The sequence below is a fragment of the Eucyclogobius newberryi genome, unplaced genomic scaffold, assembly GCF_026437365.1.
Source record: "Eucyclogobius newberryi isolate DKJ021-1_F unplaced genomic scaffold, fEucNew1.0.hap1 SCAF_14, whole genome shotgun sequence".
Classification (NCBI taxonomy): Eukaryota; Metazoa; Chordata; class Actinopteri; order Gobiiformes; family Gobiidae; genus Eucyclogobius; species Eucyclogobius newberryi.
This window is the reverse complement of record NW_027315768.1, coordinates 9,936,426-9,954,474: the sequence shown is the minus strand read 5'-3', so window position 1 is coordinate 9,954,474 and position 18,049 is coordinate 9,936,426. Positions and strand designations below refer to the sequence as shown.

The 18,049-nt window shown below is 40.7% G+C and overlaps 1 protein-coding gene across 1 annotated transcript in view; it reads right to left on the bottom strand.

Annotated features, from left to right (window-relative positions):
- Positions 1–3,172: 3,172 nt before the first annotated feature.
- The window catches only part of mylka (myosin, light chain kinase a), a 102,530-nt gene continuing 87,653 nt past the window's right edge, over positions 3,173–18,049 (bottom strand). Inside the window, exons 27-37 of the mRNA XM_072444291.1 lie at positions 17,434–17,472; positions 17,011–17,101; positions 14,736–14,939; positions 8,860–9,077; positions 7,344–7,467; positions 6,242–6,394; positions 6,020–6,143; positions 5,181–5,271; positions 4,416–4,544; positions 3,492–3,604; positions 3,173–3,394 (exon numbers count right to left, since the gene is read on the bottom strand). Of these exons, the coding sequence (XP_072300392.1) occupies positions 3,257–3,394; positions 3,492–3,604; positions 4,416–4,544; positions 5,181–5,271; positions 6,020–6,143; positions 6,242–6,394; positions 7,344–7,467; positions 8,860–9,077; positions 14,736–14,939; positions 17,011–17,101; positions 17,434–17,472 (1,424 nt within the window). The 3' untranslated portion in view covers positions 3,173–3,256. The remainder of the gene's footprint in view (positions 3,395–3,491; positions 3,605–4,415; positions 4,545–5,180; positions 5,272–6,019; positions 6,144–6,241; positions 6,395–7,343; positions 7,468–8,859; positions 9,078–14,735; positions 14,940–17,010; positions 17,102–17,433; positions 17,473–18,049) is intronic.

The window sequence follows — 18,049 nt, the reverse complement described above, 5'->3', positions numbered from 1 at the left end:
TTTGGTTTCTGTGAGCAACTACAGTCGTAGTGTCCTCGAACATGGCATTCTCAGTTCATCAAACAGATATATTTATAAAAAGGAATCATCTACATACAACGTCTAATATAAAAGAGTCTTTAGCTGGAGGACGAGGGAACACTGGTGAAACAAACAAAACATTAAGTGCAGAATCTCCAAGATAACATAAGATACAACAGCATAATAATAATGAATCTGTGCTTTAAATAAGTTGAAAAATAAAACATTTGTTGAAACATTGAACACAGTCGGAGAGGAAAGTTTCACACTAAACACTGTGAAGGGAAAAGGCCTTTCTTTGGTTTTAGCCGCAGCCGTTAAATACATGAAAACAACAGCACAAAGTCTGGAATGTGGCGACGCTAAGATACGACTCGAGTGTCGGGCGGGACGGGGGCGCGGGCAGTGCGGGCAGTGCAGTGCGGGCAGAGCGGGCAGTGCAGTGCGGGCAGTGCAGTGCGGGCAGAGCGGGCAGAGCAGTGCGGGCAGTGCAGTGCGGGCAGTGCAGTGCGGGCAGAGCGGGCAGAGCAGTGCGGGCAGTGCAGTGCGGGCAGAGCGGGCAGTGCAGTGCGGGCAGTGCAGTGCGGGCAGAGCGGGCAGTGCAGAGCGGGCAGTGCAGTGCGGGCAGTGCAGTGCGGGCAGAGCAGTGCGGGCAGTGCAGTGCGGGCAGAGCGGGCAGAGCGGTGCGGGCAGAGCGAGAATGACCCACTCTATACATCTGCTTTGAATGGAAATATGTGACTGTTTAATGATGATATTTAATACATAAAGTTTGAGTGTCAGTTAAGTCACTTTTTCATCAACTTGTACTTCTCGGAGCAGTTTTCAGACACCACACTCCTACATGAGTAATATAATGTACAGTGTAACAGTCTTTTACTTAAATAAAAGTGTTTGTTGGAACTGTGAGCAAGCTTAATATCACATGATTTGAACATTTGTGTTTTTATTTTTTCAAATTTTTGTATTGATACTTTTTGAAAATACCAGATTTTTGCCCTTCCAATTACATTTAAACTCAAATTATTGATCCGATGCCACGTCTGGACATTTACTAAAGTCATTTCTTTGACTTTGTACTTTAATAATTATTTTGAAGTGGCGGTACTTTGACTTGAGTACACTTCCTGGCACGCTGCTGAAGAGTGACACCTGCTGGCTGACATGAGAAATGACAGTACTTCAATAACACTAAACGTTCTACTTTTACCTGACTACGTTTGAAATCGGATATTTGTACTTTCAACCCTGCACAGACCTTTTTACTTTCAATTTTAGCGTGCTCTTGAGGATATCTTTTAACAAACAAAAAATGTAACCAAAACAGGAATAATTTGATCAAACGCACAACATTTAACGCTTTAACAGTTCTCAAAAATGTGAAATACTTTGACTTTTGACTCTTGAAGTACACTTTAAACATGTTCTACAAAACCTTTACACAGGCAGATTCATTTACGTGCTACTTTTACTTATTTTGCTCCAGTATCTGTACTTTTACTTACAGATATTGGAGAAAGTAACAACATTGAGTACTTCTTCCATCACTGGTCTCTCTACATTTCATATCTCTTACAACATGGACAATCTAAAGGTCATTTTTTTAAATTTCATGACCATCCACCACTGCAAATATGAACCGTAACTGAAATATATTGTATTTATATTAAGGCTCATTTATATTAAGGCGACTTTGTCAGTGGAAACCAAAGGCACGATATAAATAAGTGCTCAGACACTGAAGCGGCGCAGCAAGACAGGAAACAGAAATAAGTCTTTGTCAATATCAGCAGAGCTTTGGATGGGCAGAGTTTAAGTCAGCTTCAGTTTGATTGTGCTCGTTCTAACTCTTGTATTCTCTTCTCTAGCGCTGGTAAGTCAAATTGTACAAGCGTCAATACAAAGCTCTGGCTGTCACATTTGCAAGACCCCCACAGGAACGGCTTTTCATTCATTCACATGTGATATTCATAATAAATACAGTTAAAAATATATCAAAATTGAACTAAAATGTATCTGATCAAAAAAAAAAAAAAAACAGAAAAAAAGGAAAAATTAACAGAAAAGCTCAAAATGTGTTGTTTTTTTCCGCCCGCTCCTCTCATTGGTTAGTTGGTCTCCTCCACGATATGAGTGTTTAACCAATCAGAGCGCGGTGACAAGACATAATGTAATCTAAAATGTGACGTGTAGAGATGAAGAGTGACACGCTCGGGCTCCTGACTTCAACAAACACAGAAGTGGTTCTTAAATCTGTGGTTCTCGGTTCTCCTCTGAACCTCTCACAAAGCCTTTTTCAGTCCATGTTACTTCCATGTTGATGAGACATAAAACAGTGGTCAGCGCACAGTGGTCTCATTTTTGTCACAAATTGTTGCTTTTACGAGAAAATCTTTGGTGGAAAACACAACATTTAATAATTTACAACAAAAAATGCTTTAATGAAGCATGTACAAACACTGAAGTCATCATGAACAAATAGTTTATTAAGAATGATTTAGGCTTTGATTTATGTTATTTGTAAGTCTGAATCACTCTTAAAGGTGCCATAACATGCTTTTTTCACGTTTCGTAGTCTATCCTAAGTGTATAATTGATAATAATAAGGGTTGTGCAACACCCTTAACATAATAGTTAAGAAATATCACCCAGACCTTGGACCCCCTCACCAACCCGGAAATGCAAACGGCTTGGTTTGATATTCACCCCCACCCTTGCGAAGAGCGATCTGGCTCTCTGGCGAGAGCGTGTGTGCCCCGCCCACCTGTGACGCGTTCTTGCCCTTATGACGCGGTCTTGCCCCACCGCCCGTCAGTTTGGAGATTGGAGGAAAGGAGATAGTCTGTAATATAGCTAAACACTGCGGGAATCAATAAAAAAAACACTCTGGGTACATATATGAAGCACAAATAGCAATGTAAGAAGGTTAAAAGCTCTGAAAAGTCGATTTTGCATGTTATGGGACCTTTAAATCAATCTTCTTGTTCATTATTCATTAAGTCTTTGTTGATGCTTTATTACGGCTAATTAAGGTGTCGTGACTATAAATTTGTATCAAACATTGATATGATTTTAAAAACGGGACAAACATTTTACCTCCAAAAATATTAGATACAATTTGATGAAAAAAAAAATCATAAAAATATCAATATTTGAAACATGTTCTGGTTGTGACGGCCATTGTAAAACCTGCTCCTGAGCTCGTCCTGTGGGGGCCCGGACCTTCTCTCCTCCTTCACTCCTCCTCCTCCTCCTCTTCCTCCTCCTCCTCCTCTCCGCCCATCACCTCCACCAGCAGCTCGGCCGTACAGGTGGCCTCCCCGAGACTGTTCACGGCCTTCACTGTGTACTTGGCGTCGTCGTCCCCGGAAACCTGAGCAGGGATCTTTGTGTCAGAGAGAACGCTCACACACGACAGAAGAGTGAGAAAGAGTGAGAAAGAGTGGGAGTGTGGAAGAGCGACCTCTGACCTCTGAAATGACCAGGCTGCAGTTTCCCTCCTCGTCGTAGTCGATCTGGAAGTGTCTGGTCTCTTTGATGGGCTGCTCGTCTTTGTACCACACCACCTCAGGGTCCGGGAAGCCTGGGGCCACATCAGAGACGCGTTACCAGGAGCCCGTGGATACTTTTATCACTCACGAACACAAACGCAGCCAAATTGTAATGGAATTTGTTTTGAAAGAGCAACACAAAGTGGCACACAACTGTGTAGAAGAAGGACAATTATACATGATCATTAAAAACTGAAAAGTGCTGAAAGAGTGAATGTTGAATGATTAAACAGAGTCCTCCTGTGTGCCTGAACTGCTGCATTTATACTGAGATCAAATTACAGACAATTTGTCCAGGACGACTATTTGTCCTGCACTACACAAACCTAGCAGAGAGTCAAGAAGACGCCATTGTTGAGAAACAGCCAGATGAAGTCCTGTTTGCAGTTTGCCAGAAGCAAACGTCTGGTCCTCTGGTGTGATCAGAGCAAAACTGAACGTTCTGCTCTGAAAGTAAAACTAACAGGACTCACAGCATCCTCAAGGTCACTTTGTCTTTAACACATTTAGTTCTTCTGTTTTGGAACAACAGATCTACAGCGGTCTCCACTAGCACAGACTTTATGGCCAGTGACGTGCGGTGAGACATTCTGATTAATTTAATATTATTGTTCCATATTGGTTTAAAGGGAAAGATGACAAATATTAACACTTATTATATTTTATAAAAACGTTTTTTTTCTCCCAAGGTTGACAGGTGAGGCCCTGCCTCTCCTGAATACATGTGACTGGTTATGGCTGATAACTGATGTCTGGGTCTCAGATGACATCACAACCTTCTATAGGCAAATCATATTCAATGTAGATCTGTGTTGTATCATGGCGAAGTTCAGGTTCCCGTACCTTCGATCTTGCAGTCGAAGCGAGCGGCGCTGCCCTCCACCACCTCCACGTCCTTGATGACTGAGCTGAAGGTGGGTTTACTCTCCACCTTCTGCTCGTACTCCAAACACTCCAGGAACTGGTTGTCCTCTGGACCCAGAGACGAGTTCAGTGCAGAGTAAGTTTGTCCAATATAATGTCACGTTCTACTGATATTGACTTCATGTACAGATGCAGTAACATGAATATTGACTTCATGTACAGATGCAGTAACATGAATATTGACTTCATGTTGAGATGCAGTAACATGCATATTGACTTCATGTACAGATGCAGTAACATGAATATTGACTTCATGTACAGATGCAGTAACATGAATATTGACTTCATGTACAGATGCAGTAACATGAATATTGACTTCATGTACAGATGCAGTAACATGAATATTGACTTCATGTACAGATGCAGTAACATGAATATTGACTTCATGTACAGATGCAGTAACATGAATATTGACTTCATGTACAGATGCAGTAACATGAATATTGACTTCATGTACAGATGCAGTAACATGAATATTGACTTCATGTACAGATGCAGTAACATGAATATTGACTTCATGTACAGATGCAGTAACATGAATATTGACTTCATGTACAGATGCAGTAACATGAATATTGACTTCATGTACAGATGCAGTAACATGAATATTGACTTCATGTACAGATGCAGTAACATGAATATTGACTTCATGTACAGTTGCAGTAACATGAGTAAAGTACTAACCTTCAGTGGGAGAGCCTTTCTTGGCGCTGACTCCTGCCATCATGGCCATAGAGGACAGTCTGCTAATGGCTCTCACGGCGTGCCCCGTTTTCTGAGGACGCCACAAGAGAACGCCACATTTAATAACCAACTTCTGTACATAGTTATCAATTTGTTACGTTTATATTGTTTTTAATAGAAAAATAAAAAGCCGGTTAGTAGAGAGCTCCATTTCAAGTTCTGTCAGTATTTTGTCTAAGCGTGTGCTAAACATTGTGAGATTAAAGCTGGCGACCCTAACCCTACAGTACAGATATTTACAGTTATTTAGTGACAGCTATACATGCATTCGCGTTGATGTCATGGCGGCCATTTTAAAAGGGGCACGCAATATATAAAAACCAACTCGACTGCATCCTTTTCTACAGCATAATGAGCTACGAATACTTTGATTCTCTAGACGATAACGCCAAACTAAGGTACACGACAAAGCTATCATTTCTTGGTGAGTCAACAGAGCAATGACCTTACAGAACGCAGGTTTTTGGCATTTTGGCCTCATATTTCCTAGATTTCCTATGTAGTAGACGTGCTGTTGTGCCCCTTTCAAAATGGCGGACTCGGTTGCCACTGCACAAGTTCCCGGATGTGCGTATGTATTGTGTCACTTGTTTAAAGAAAATTAAAATGGCTGTATTTCTTGTCACGTTTGAGAAACAAAGAAATACTGTCATTAATATGTATTAGCTTCATTGCTGCAGAATATTACGTGTAATTTGACTATCGTGATATTACCGTAACGTGTACTTTTAATTCTACTTTAGTCATTTTATTTTGAAGAAACAGGAACAATGCTCCACCTGCCACTTCCTCCTCAGTATGTACTTCTTCATCCTCTCCTTGGACAGTTTCTTGGCCTTCATGGTGTTGGTGTCCTGCTTGAGCCAGGGGTGTTCGTAGCACTGGGCGCAGGTCAGTCTCGTCCTGAAACACACCGAGAAGAAACGGGTCAAACAACAGGAGACGCGCGGCGCCACTGCCCTCGGCGCGGCTCCCCCTGGTGGCCCGGAGGGAGACAGTACTTCATGTCCTTCTTCAGCAGGTTGGTGATGAAGTCTTTGGCGTTGTCGGAGATCTCGTCGAACGCCTCGTCTTCGAAGTCCCACGTCGCCGAGGTGACGTTGGACAGGGTCTCGTTGTCGTCGTCGCCCATGAACGGGGACAGACCCGACAGGCTGGGGGGGGGAGAAGTAACGGGTCAACACAACTGTGCAACGGACGAGGTCAGCGAAGGTCAGCGAACGTAAAGCATGAGACAGAATAAAGAACAAAACTAAATCAAGTAAATAACAAAATAGCATGTTCTACACAGTCTTACACAGTTGTTTCAGTTTTATATTACATCAGGGCTGTCACTAATGATAATAGTTGACTGTTTTCTGTTTCACATTGACTTTCGAAATACATCATCAACTAAATAAATGTTGGAATATGGTGAGTGACGAGTGAATAAAGTGTAGCATTGGTGAAAAAAATGTTGATTTCGTAATGTCAGTGTTTTTGTTAAGAAAGGTCTTTTTATATGTGTGTTAGAATCTATGTAGTCCAGGTAACAATACCATTATCAAAATATGATTCAGATTATTTTTTAAAGTTGACTAGTAACAGTTAGTATAAAGTGTAGAGGCGCAAACATTAATCTACTGAGGGGTTTGTTGATAGCCAATTCTTAACATTAAAGGACTGAAATAAGATGTAAGAAAAAATAAACGCATGCAAAATGATTGTGTCAATAAGATAAAAGAAATTTAAAGATGTTAATGTTAATTTTCATGTGCAAAGCCTTTTTACAGATGAACATCTGAACCTTGCCAAAAACATGCAATATTTACATTAGAAATGAACAGAAGATTAAAGAAAATATATTTATATGCAGTGTTTCAAATCTTAGTGTGAGTCTGGATCTCCACAGTGTAATGTGTTTATCGTGGCACTAGGCGGCGCCAAAGAGTTACACAAGTCTAAAGCACGTCTGGAAGGCAACAGTTTGCAAATGCATAATGATTGAAATAAAATGAGGCTTAAGTTATAATAAAGTGTATAATGTGAGCTATTGCTTTGATTGGTGCAGTAACGGGAGAACACGTGCACGAATACACAAAAGCAGAGTGAAGTATTCCTCACAGGATGTAGCAGATGACTCCTATGCTCCACATGTCCGTGGGATAACTGATGGCCTCATAGTTGATCACCTCCGGGGCAACAAACTCTGGGGTCCCGAACAAAACCTTCAGAGTGCCGGCGCTTTCTAGTGGGACAGAAAAATAGAGGTCACATTTACAACAGACACCTTCAGACAACTCATCCATGGTTAGGGCACGTTTAATGGGGCTTTACGTGTGGGGGTCCCTGTGGTAAATATCACATCATTCATCAAGTGTCTTTGCGAACTTTTGTACAGGCCAATTTCTGTATTACCTTTTTATATTTAAAATAAAACAACAAAAACATCAGAACAACACAACAAAACATAATAATAATAATAATAAAACATTTGCTGTACCAGGGAACATAATTAAGAAAATGAAGTAAGTAAAGGAATAAAAGAAAATAATAAGGGAGAAATTCACTTTCAAAGTTGATTTATTCCTATCAAATCTAATGAAACTGTCCTGAATAAATTAACGTAATTAGACCCATATTTGGTCTAATTTGAGCATGTTTCAAGCTTTTATAATTGGATTTGAGTCATTACTGCACTAGGGATTTCACAATATAAAATATTATCACAATTTCCCAATTTTTCCCGATTATCAAGTCTGTGACCAAACAACAGTCAAATCTTTAGTTTTCTTTCATTCCAGTGGTCTGACATGTGACTGTTCCTCAAGTTTGTGAGCGGCTTTACAAAATTGAACTTTCTGAAAGTCAAAAGAAAGTGAAATGTGACAAAAACAGCTGGAGAAATAAAGTTCTTTACATTTAGGTCTATTTTCTTGGCTATACAAAATTCTACTTCTAAAATGGTCACGATTATCATTTTTTTTAGTTCTTATGATGGCAGAGCTTAGCGTCCTGTGTTTTTGTTGCATTTCTTTGAGCAAATGATTATTTTTGACAATATATTTTTCACAATCAGGGTAAAGGGGATTAGGGTTTGCTTTAGATTAGGATCTGTTCATTTGGTTCAGTCTGAGGCTGAGATGCTCGTCTTGCCCCAGAACGATTACAGTGACATCACAATTGAATGATTATTCATTCATATTGAGACTAAACAACAGTGAAATCTTTCATTTTCATTCCAAATAGATTTAAATATGACAAAAAAAAGACGGATAAAAATGTATTTACACATTTTCCGTATAGATGAAACTAAAAAAATACATCATTTTGCCTCTAAAATGGTCACGATTATTATTTTTTGGTTTTCACAATTATATTGTGCCTGGAATAATTTATTTTTATTTTTATTATTTAACTTAATTGTATTTTATTTGTAATATATTTTTCGTTTGATTGATTTAATTCATAACATATAAAAAGCATTATTAGCGACATACAGTTAATGAAAAGGAGCAGAAAGAAGAGGAGCTTCCCCCTTTTCAACTTGTACTTAACACTGATAGCTTCAAACACATTACAATAAAGTAACACACACAAATACACACCATTCCGAATGGCCCTGATCATCTTGACGTACCGAGTCTTCTGGCGAGTCCGAAGTCGATGAGCTTGATCTTGCCGCCGGTCTTGTTGACGCACATGATGTTCTCGGGTTTGAGGTCCAGGTGCACGATGCCCTGTTTGTGGATGAAGCTGACTCCGTCGATGATCTGCAGCATGTACTTGATCACCTCTCGCTCCGTCAGCTCGAAGTCCTCGTCGATGATGCGCTCGAACAGCTCGCCTCCGGAAATACTGCGAGCGAGAAGGGCAAACGTTTGATCCATCGAACAAAACACTTCTCGTCCATTATCATGCTTTTTGTTCTCTTTTTTCAGTTTCAAATGTTCAGTGAAACAGAAGAGCAGCTAAAACGCAACACTATCACAGCAAACACAGACGAACCAGTGAATGTAACTGTTTATTTGTTCTGTCTTGGTTGTTGTCACTGTTTATTGTATTTTTTTTATTTATTTATTTTTTATTTTTTATTTTTGGTCAACCTGCTTCCGAAGAGTGCACACGCTTTTTTGCTCGCTCCGCTTGCTATCGCTGCTTTCCTTATTTATTTTGCTTTTTAATCAGTTTTTGTCTTCCAAACATTTTTGCTTTAGACTTTTTCAAGTAAACCAAGGATTTTAAGAACATTTTTCCAGTTTTAACGACATATCTGACGCCAGCGACATGTCCGGGAGAAGAAGTGAGAAAGACTGTGAACGCTGTCGGAAATATCAACAAGAAATTAATGAGCTGAAAACACGGATATTTGTTTTGGAATCTGAAAAAGTTCTTCACGATACCATTCCTGTGTCAACCGACGGTAAGAAGAGCACACTTTTTACAAGAAAAACTGCTACTTTCAACCTAAACCGCAGTGACTCTGTGTCGTTTCCAAAACTGTCTAAAAACCAGAAAGACCAGGCTGTTTCTTGGAACAAACTTGGAGCAAAGCCTAAACGATACAAAGATAACGTGAAGTCACCTAAAATACAGCTCACCAACAGATTTTTACCACTTTCAGAGATGGAATTAAATGAAAAAAGGAAAGATGACGTGGCCAAAATACAGCGAGGAGGATCTGCCAAGGTCACGCAGATTGTTTTAGTTGGGAACGGCGCGATAAGTCACATGACGCATGAAAAGATAAACACACATTCTTTTCCAAGCGCCACTGTTTCTGAGATAACGTCACTCCTTCCAAATATTATGGCTAAGCATGGAGGAGCTAAACAGCTGATTGTGAACGTGGGTGCAGTGGACATGCGGCGGGAACAGACTGAAGTTTTGAAAAAAGACTTCTTGAAGTTATTCGACGTGCTTGATAAAATGGAAATCAAAACTTTCATAAGTGGACCTCTTCCAAACATCGACAGGAGGATAAAAAAGTTTAGCCGGCTTCTTCAGCTGAACACATGGCTGTCCAAAGAGTGCTCCCCGAGAGGACTACACTACATTGAGAACTTCTATCTATTCTGGAAACGAGAGGACCTGTTTAAGAGAAATGGCCCCCACCTATGCAGAGGTGGAGTGAGGGTGCTGACAGAGAACCTGCTCCACGCTCTGAGGCATTGGACTGGGCCTGGACAGGGTCCTGAGCAGATAGTTAGAGAAGAGAGGAATGAGAGAAGAATTCCAAAAAAGGGGGTGGAGTCTGTGCTGTCTTTAGAGATTAAATAATTACCCGCAGGTTGTCTTTTGGGGTGTTTTCATCATTTGAGTATGTATCCTTTAAAATGGAGCTAAAACGGTCTCCATCCATTCTCTTCATTGTTTTATACAAGCCTCCCCAGCACTGCCAAAGTTTTATTGATGATTTTACTGAGATGCTTTCAGTCGTATGCACAGACTTTGATGGTTTGGTCATTACAGGTGATTTCAATGTGCATGTTGATAATATTTGTGATAGAAACGCTAAAGAGCTTGATGCTGTCCTTGAAACCTTTAGTCTTACTCAGCATGTGAGAGGCCCCACCCACAGCAAAGGACACACTCTAGATCTCATAATTACAAAGGGGGTAAATATTTCAAATGTTAATGTGATCGATGTTGCTCTGTCTGATCATTTCTGTGTCTTCTTTGACCTGTCTGTTTCTCCCAAACCTCCGGTTGGTCCTGCAGTTGTTCAGAGGAGACACATAAGTGATGGCACAGGTGCACTGTTTATGGAAATGATAAACTTTGAAAATGTCTCATGTTCTAATGTAAATGATTTGTTGAACTCTGTTACATCTAGTGTTTTGAATGTTCTGGACACCATCGCCCCTATAAAGGCTAAAATGGTTAAAAATAAGCAGAAGGCACCGTGGAGAAATGATGATTCGGTCAGGGCACAGAAAAGGGAGTGCCGCAGGGCCGAACGGAAATGGCGCAAGTCAAAGCTCCAGGTCCAAAAAGAGATTTACAAAGAAAAGCTGAACATGTACAACCTAATCTTATGTAGAACTAGGGAAATATATTTTTCTGAAATAATTGGAAGCTGCTGTAACAACTCGCGTGTCCTGTTTGCCACAGTAAACAGATTAACAAACCCTCCAGCTCAGCTGCCGTTAGAACTCATTTCCACATCCAAGTGTAATGAGTTTGCATTATTCTTTAATGACAAAGTTCAGGGCATTAAAAATGCTATAAATCCCACAATGCAAAAAATTACCCTAAAAGACACTTAGAGCTAACTCACTTTGCACCAGTAACTGACAAAACTGTCCATGAGATCATCACCATCTACATGCTGCCTTGATGTGTAACCCACCAGATTTCTAAAGTCTGTGCTGAACAGTTTGTTAGCACCATTCACTCACATAGTTAACATGTCGCTTCAATCTGGAACATTCCCAATGTCTTTGAAAACTGCGGTCATAAAGCCTCTCCTAAAGAAGAGCAGTCTTGATGCCGCAGTACTGAGTCATTACCGGCCCATCTCTAATCTGCCATTTTTGGGCAAAGTCCTTGAAAAGGTTGTTTACCAACAGCTCACAGATTTCCTCTTAATAAACAACTCATTTGATGTTTTTCAGTCAGGTTTTAGACCTCATCACAGCACTGAGACTGCTCTTGTCAAGGTGACAAATGACATCCGCCTGAACACTGACACGAGCAAAGCCTCAGTCTTAATTCTGTTAGATCTGAGTGCTGCTTTTGACACTGTCGATCATGGGATCCTCTTACAGAGACTAGAGGACTGGGTGGGCATCACTGGCACTGCCCTAAACTGGTTAAGGTCCTATCTGGAAGACAGGAAGTACTTTGTTGAAATTGGTAGCTGTGTCTCGGACCACATGACCCTGACCTGTGGAGTGCCCCAAGGGTCAGTCCTGGGTCCCCTTCTGTTCAACCTCTACATGCTGCCGTTGGGTCAGTTGATAAGCAGTGAAAATGTGTCCTATCACAATTATGCAGACGACACTCAGATCTATGTTTCACTATCGGCAGGTGACTATGGACCAGTAGATTCACTCTGTCACTGCATCCAACAGATCAGTTTGTGGATGCAAAACAACTTTCTCCAGCTGAACTCAGACAAGACTGAAATAATCGTTTTTGGCCCACAGAAACAAAGAGAAAGTGTTAGCGGTCACCTCCAGAGTCTCGCTCTAAAACCTACAAACCAAATTAGAAATCTGGGGGTAATAATGGACTCAGACTTGAACTTTAATAGCCACGTCAAATCAATAACATCAGCAGCTTTTTACCATCTAAAAAACATTGCCAAAATCAAAAATATAGTGTCAAAACCAGATTTAGAGAGACTTATCCACGCGTTTGTCTCCATTAGATTAGACTACTGTAACGGCCTGCTCACTGGCCTCTCCAAACGAGCTGTAAAACAGCTGCAGTACATCCAGAACGCTGCTGCTCGGGTCCTGACTAGAACCAGGAAGTATGATCACATTAGTCCTGTTCTCAGGTCTCTGCACTGGCTCCTGTGGCACAGAGAATAGACTTTAAAGCAGCTCTGCTTGTGTACAAGTCTCTCCATGGCCTAGCACCAAAGTACATCTTGGATATGTTAGTGCCATATGAACCATCTCGGACTCTGAGGACCTCAGGGACCGGCCTCTTGCTGGTGCCAGAGTCAGGACAAAACATGGGGAATCTGCGTTTCAGTTTTATGCAGCTAAAATCTGGAACATTCTTCCTGAAGATGTGAGACAGGCTTATACTCTGACAATATTCAAATCTAAGCTAAAAACTGTTTTGTTTAGCTTCGCATTTGACTGAAAGGATTTTTTCTTTGCACTCTTCTCTTTTGTTTGTGATTTTATTAGTTTAGAAAATCAGTTGGATTGATAATTTTTAATTTAGTTAATTTTATTGTATTTCTGTTTCTGTAATTTCTTTGTGATTTGAATGCATTTTTCCTGCTGTGAAGCACTTTGAATTGCCTTGTGTATGAAATGTGCTCTACAAATAAACTTGCCTTGCCTTGCCTAGTTTTTAATAAAGTTATTACAATTCTCATAGTTGTTTAGTATTTTATTTCTTTATATGTGATTTTGTTTAGGTTTGTTGTTGTCTGTCGAGTATCAAATGTGATATGAATGGGACTGGGTTGTCACAGAGATGTTAAATAAAAAGGAAAAATAATAAAATAAACTAAAATTACTTAAAAAAAAGTAATACTGAACAAATGCAAAAAAAAAAAAAGATAATTCATATGTTGCATCTTGTTGTTTTTATCATAGTGGTGACAAAATGTCACCATGATTTTGATAAAACATAAAAGATCTGTGTGTTTATAGTTTGGATTAATTTTATATTTTTGTTGTCAGAGTAGCAGTGCTTTTTGGATCTACAGCTTCTCTTTTTTGTATAAAAAAATCCCATTTCCCGCATGTGTGCACAATAGTTAACCTTTTCTGGACAGATCTTGTTCAATCCCTAACGATGAATGATAAGAAATAACAAACTGAATCTTTGGCTGACTGTCACTAATCCGTTCTCATAACATTCTGGAGTTGACCCCCTTATCTTACGTCAGTTTTGTGGTAGAACTGCTGATGTTTTATATGAAAACATCAAAGTGATCAACTTTCCATCGCTGCACTAAGTTTAGCAGAGGAAATAGCTGCTTCCAGATTCCTCTCATCGCTGGATCTCTAAGCTGTGAAAACAACTTATCAAAACTCAAAGAAATGTCACAAGGTCATAGCAGCAAATGATAGAAAAGTAAGATAAACCTGTTCATTATTAAAAAGAATTATCATAGATTGTGGAATTGCCCCAGGTCCAAATCATGTGTGAATTAGAACTTACACGTAACTGACTCACTAGCACTAACAATCGATCAGCTACAGCCACGTTTGGACTGGCCCTGATCCCTCAGGGTGGTTCATTTAGGAGCGCTTCTGTTAATGGCGGAATGTATTTCTGTAACTAATGTTTTCATAAAGAATGAAATTCTGTATTATAGCTTTTATTTTTAAGACCAATCTCAGCAATTCACAAAAAGACGTTTAGTAATTGCAAGTTTGTGTCGCTGTGAGACGTGGCTAAACCTGAAAATATTTTTGGGGTTTGGATAATGTTAGCTGCATTACGCATGGGAAATAAACTATTTTCAGTCTAAACGCGATAAAAGTGTGTCGATACACAGAAAACAGCTGATGCTAACGTGCGCTAGCTTTGATTTGCTCAACGAATGAAGCTACAATCACAGGATCAAGTCGGCGTTTGGTGAGAAATGATTATTTTCAGTTTTGTCATCTTGTTCTCTCTTATCCAATCATCTCGCTCTGTTGTTGTAGCTGCTAATTGCCTGAAGCTAGTGTATTATCACTCTTGGTCCACTTTTGGTTTCGTACCAGTGGAAACAAGCCATATTAGACCTCCGTGGTGAGTAAAACTAAATCAGGACTTAACCAGGACTAACCCAGAACCAAACCCGGGCTGGATCAGCAGTGAGTGAGTACGCACAGCTCTAGCACCATGACGACGTCGGACTTGCCCTCGAAGGCGTCCACACACTGCACCAGTTTGGCGTGGTGCAGGCTGTTCATGATGCTGATCTCCTGCCTCACGTTGTCCTTGTCTTTGGCCTTGTACACCTTGATGAACTTGCCCGCCCAGATCTTCCTTGTGGCCTTCTCCACCAGCTTGAAGACCTGGCCGAACTTACCCCTGAAAACACACACACGAGACGCCCTGACGCACAACAGAACACACACCTCTGCTTTCTAAGACTATTTGTGGTCGCTCCTTCCTGTTAGAAAGTCACTATTCCTGCGCTCAAGTTCTGTCAAGCTGCTCCCACAGCTTGGAACACTTTTCAAACTCAAATTTGGTGAAGTTGTTTCTTTGAAGATTTTTCGCACCATTTATACCGTATTTATAAGTCGCACCAGCCAAAAAATGCATAATAGAGAAGAAAAAAACATATTTAAGTTGCACTGGAGTTTGAAATGGGGTTGCAAGTGTGAAAATAACAAATATTATCACATAAGTCGCTCTGGAGTATAAGTATCAAAACTATTTAAAAAAAGTGCGACTTAAAGTCTGGAAAATACGGTAAACAAAAAACAAAACTAACAGGAAGAATCCTATGAACATTGTTTAACCTAATTTAGCCTGAGTAATTCATATGTTGCACAACTTATCTTACAGCAGTTACAAACATTTAGGTTTTGATCAAATAGTATAAAATCCTAATATAGATAATAAAGGAAGGAAGGTATGAAGAATTTAGATTTGAATTTAATAAACACATGATACAAGATAAATATAGCTTTTAGAGACAATGATTGTACCACTGTTCCCTCCAAGCTGCGCAATTGCACTAAATAAGAATTCAACCTCAATTGTACAAATGTATACATTGTGGTTCAGGGAGTGACAGGCGAGGGTGGACTGGCATACAGGGATTTTCCCCGTGGGCTGATGGCTAAATGGGCCAGTGTGGGCCGAGCTGTAGAGGAGGCTAGCACCACCGCCGGGCCTCGTTGGCCCCTGCCTTAGCTGTGTCGGCCCTGACTAGAGACCTGTGGCCAACGGGATTTGCCGCGGGTCAAATGCTGCAGGATCAAGCAGATTTGCATGTAGAGCCGAGCGGCTGGCTGGTGCAGTGGTGATACGGGCAGTGCGTGTGGTGTATGCGAGTGTGTGGGAGCATGTGACCTCTGTAACAGAGGACAGAGCAGGTGGAGATGAGAGGAGGAGAGCTCTGGTGGAGGTATTATCCCGTTACACTTTGACCATGTGAGTAGAACAACGCTGGTGAAACTTTATGAATGAGGCTGAGCGTGACGCGAGAGGCGTGGCCACAATGTGAGAGGCGTGGCCGCGATGTGAGAGGCGTGGCCGCGATGTGAGAGGCGTGGCCGCGATGTGAGAGGGGTGGCCACGATGTGAGAGGCGTGACCGCAGCACAGTCTGTGAATAAGCTTTTTGGTGTCATACATTTCTCCCTTTGTTTCAGTGGGATTTGTTTGGTTCAGTTTATTTATTTAAAGCCCACCCTGTGCAGGTCTCTGGCTCAGAGCGGTCTAAACATGGGCCATTCATGGACTGTCTCGTTGCAATAATGAGGGCCATAACCCTCAAATACTAGGCATACTTGAAGCTGTACTTTAAATTGTAAATTGTAAACAGAGAGTATGCTATAGGCCACACAACATTAGGCTCCTCAAGGCGAAGTGAAGCAGTTTGATGTTTGAGGTGCATTATATTAGTTTTCTAGTTGAGGGTCCTTCACCTGATTTTCTCATTCAATTGTTCTTGCTTTGCCTGGAAGGTTCCACAGTATGATATACACTCATCTATCTTTCAATTATCTAGTAAAGGAGTTTTTATTGCCAAAAAAAGTACTTGATTACATGCAGTACTAAAAAAAATGAGTGCAGATCATGAAATTAATACAAAAATCTATATAAACCAATATTCAGCTCTGCTTTTATAACTTATTGAATAAAACATTATATAGTAGGATATCATACAACTCTGGCGAACAGTCTGTAAAATAAATACTTTTAAAAAACAAACCACACCAAAGTACATTTTTTCAGGTCATGAACAATAGTTTGTGGATTAAAGCACTTATTTCTAACAGAAATTCCTGCTGTAAGTTGATTCTTTTAACAGAGCGTGTCACTTGGACAGATGTGATATGGGCGTGGCCACAGTGCACACATCTGATGCTGCTCACAGTGGTGGGAGGGGCCGCACGGGGAGTTTGTGTCTTTGAGTGTGCTCTTACGTTCCGAGCCTTTCCTCCACGTCGTACAGGTCCTTCACCTTCACGTCTGTCCTGACGGTCACATCTCTGTACTCCGGTTCTTTATCTGGGTCTGAAACACCAGGGTCACAAATGATTACATTACAAATTTAAATTATCTATGTTACTATGTTAAGTTGTTATGATACTTAGTTGGACCATTCAATCAGGAAACATCAAATCCTGCCCTCTTTACTGTATGTTTTACACTTCTGTATGGATATGTTTTGACTTTTTGTAGAACCCTCTCGCCATGATTCACTTTGTTTCTCTCCAAAGTTTAAGCAAAAACGTATTAGCATTGAAAGCACATTTGCGTGATTTTTCATCTTGTTACTTTGTCAGTACGTTGTGAGGAAGCTTGTAATAAATGAAGTGTTATGGTAAATGAATGAAGCCTCGTACCGTCTTCGTCCTCCTCAGCTTCGGCCTCGTCCGGGTTCGCTGCCGGAGGAACCACACAGATGTTAGGACAGTTAGTCGGGTCAGTCTAAACTAGGGCTGGGGAAATTAGAGCGCCATGTTTTGCGTTAAAAATGAAATGATGGAAAGACCGACCCCCTTTTCCTTCCCCATGACTGGACATCATAGAGTGTATAGAAGTGGACAGAGCGTGCTTCACTTTCAATTAAAACGCCTGCGCCTTTCTCTGTAACTGCTGCTGCCAGGCTCAACATTCTGGACTTACAATGTTCGTTTTAACAAATATCTACATGATCCTGGTGTTTGTCATTTGGCTCTTGTCTTTGTAAACCAAGATAAGAACAATAATAACTGGGATAAGGCGCTCCACATTAGCCGCTATAACCGCTAGCCTCGACTGGAGCCAGACAGTATTTTAGTCCCTCCTTCCACTCATTTATACAGTCTCTGATGCACGCACAGGTCACAGCTCCCGCTACAGAGGAGTTCAGGCGATGCACTCGCACGGCTTTATGAGAGGAAACTTTGACAATCTGTTATTTGGGTTTTGACTTGAGGTTTCGATCTCCTGTGCTGAACCGGTCGCTCTGTGAGTTTG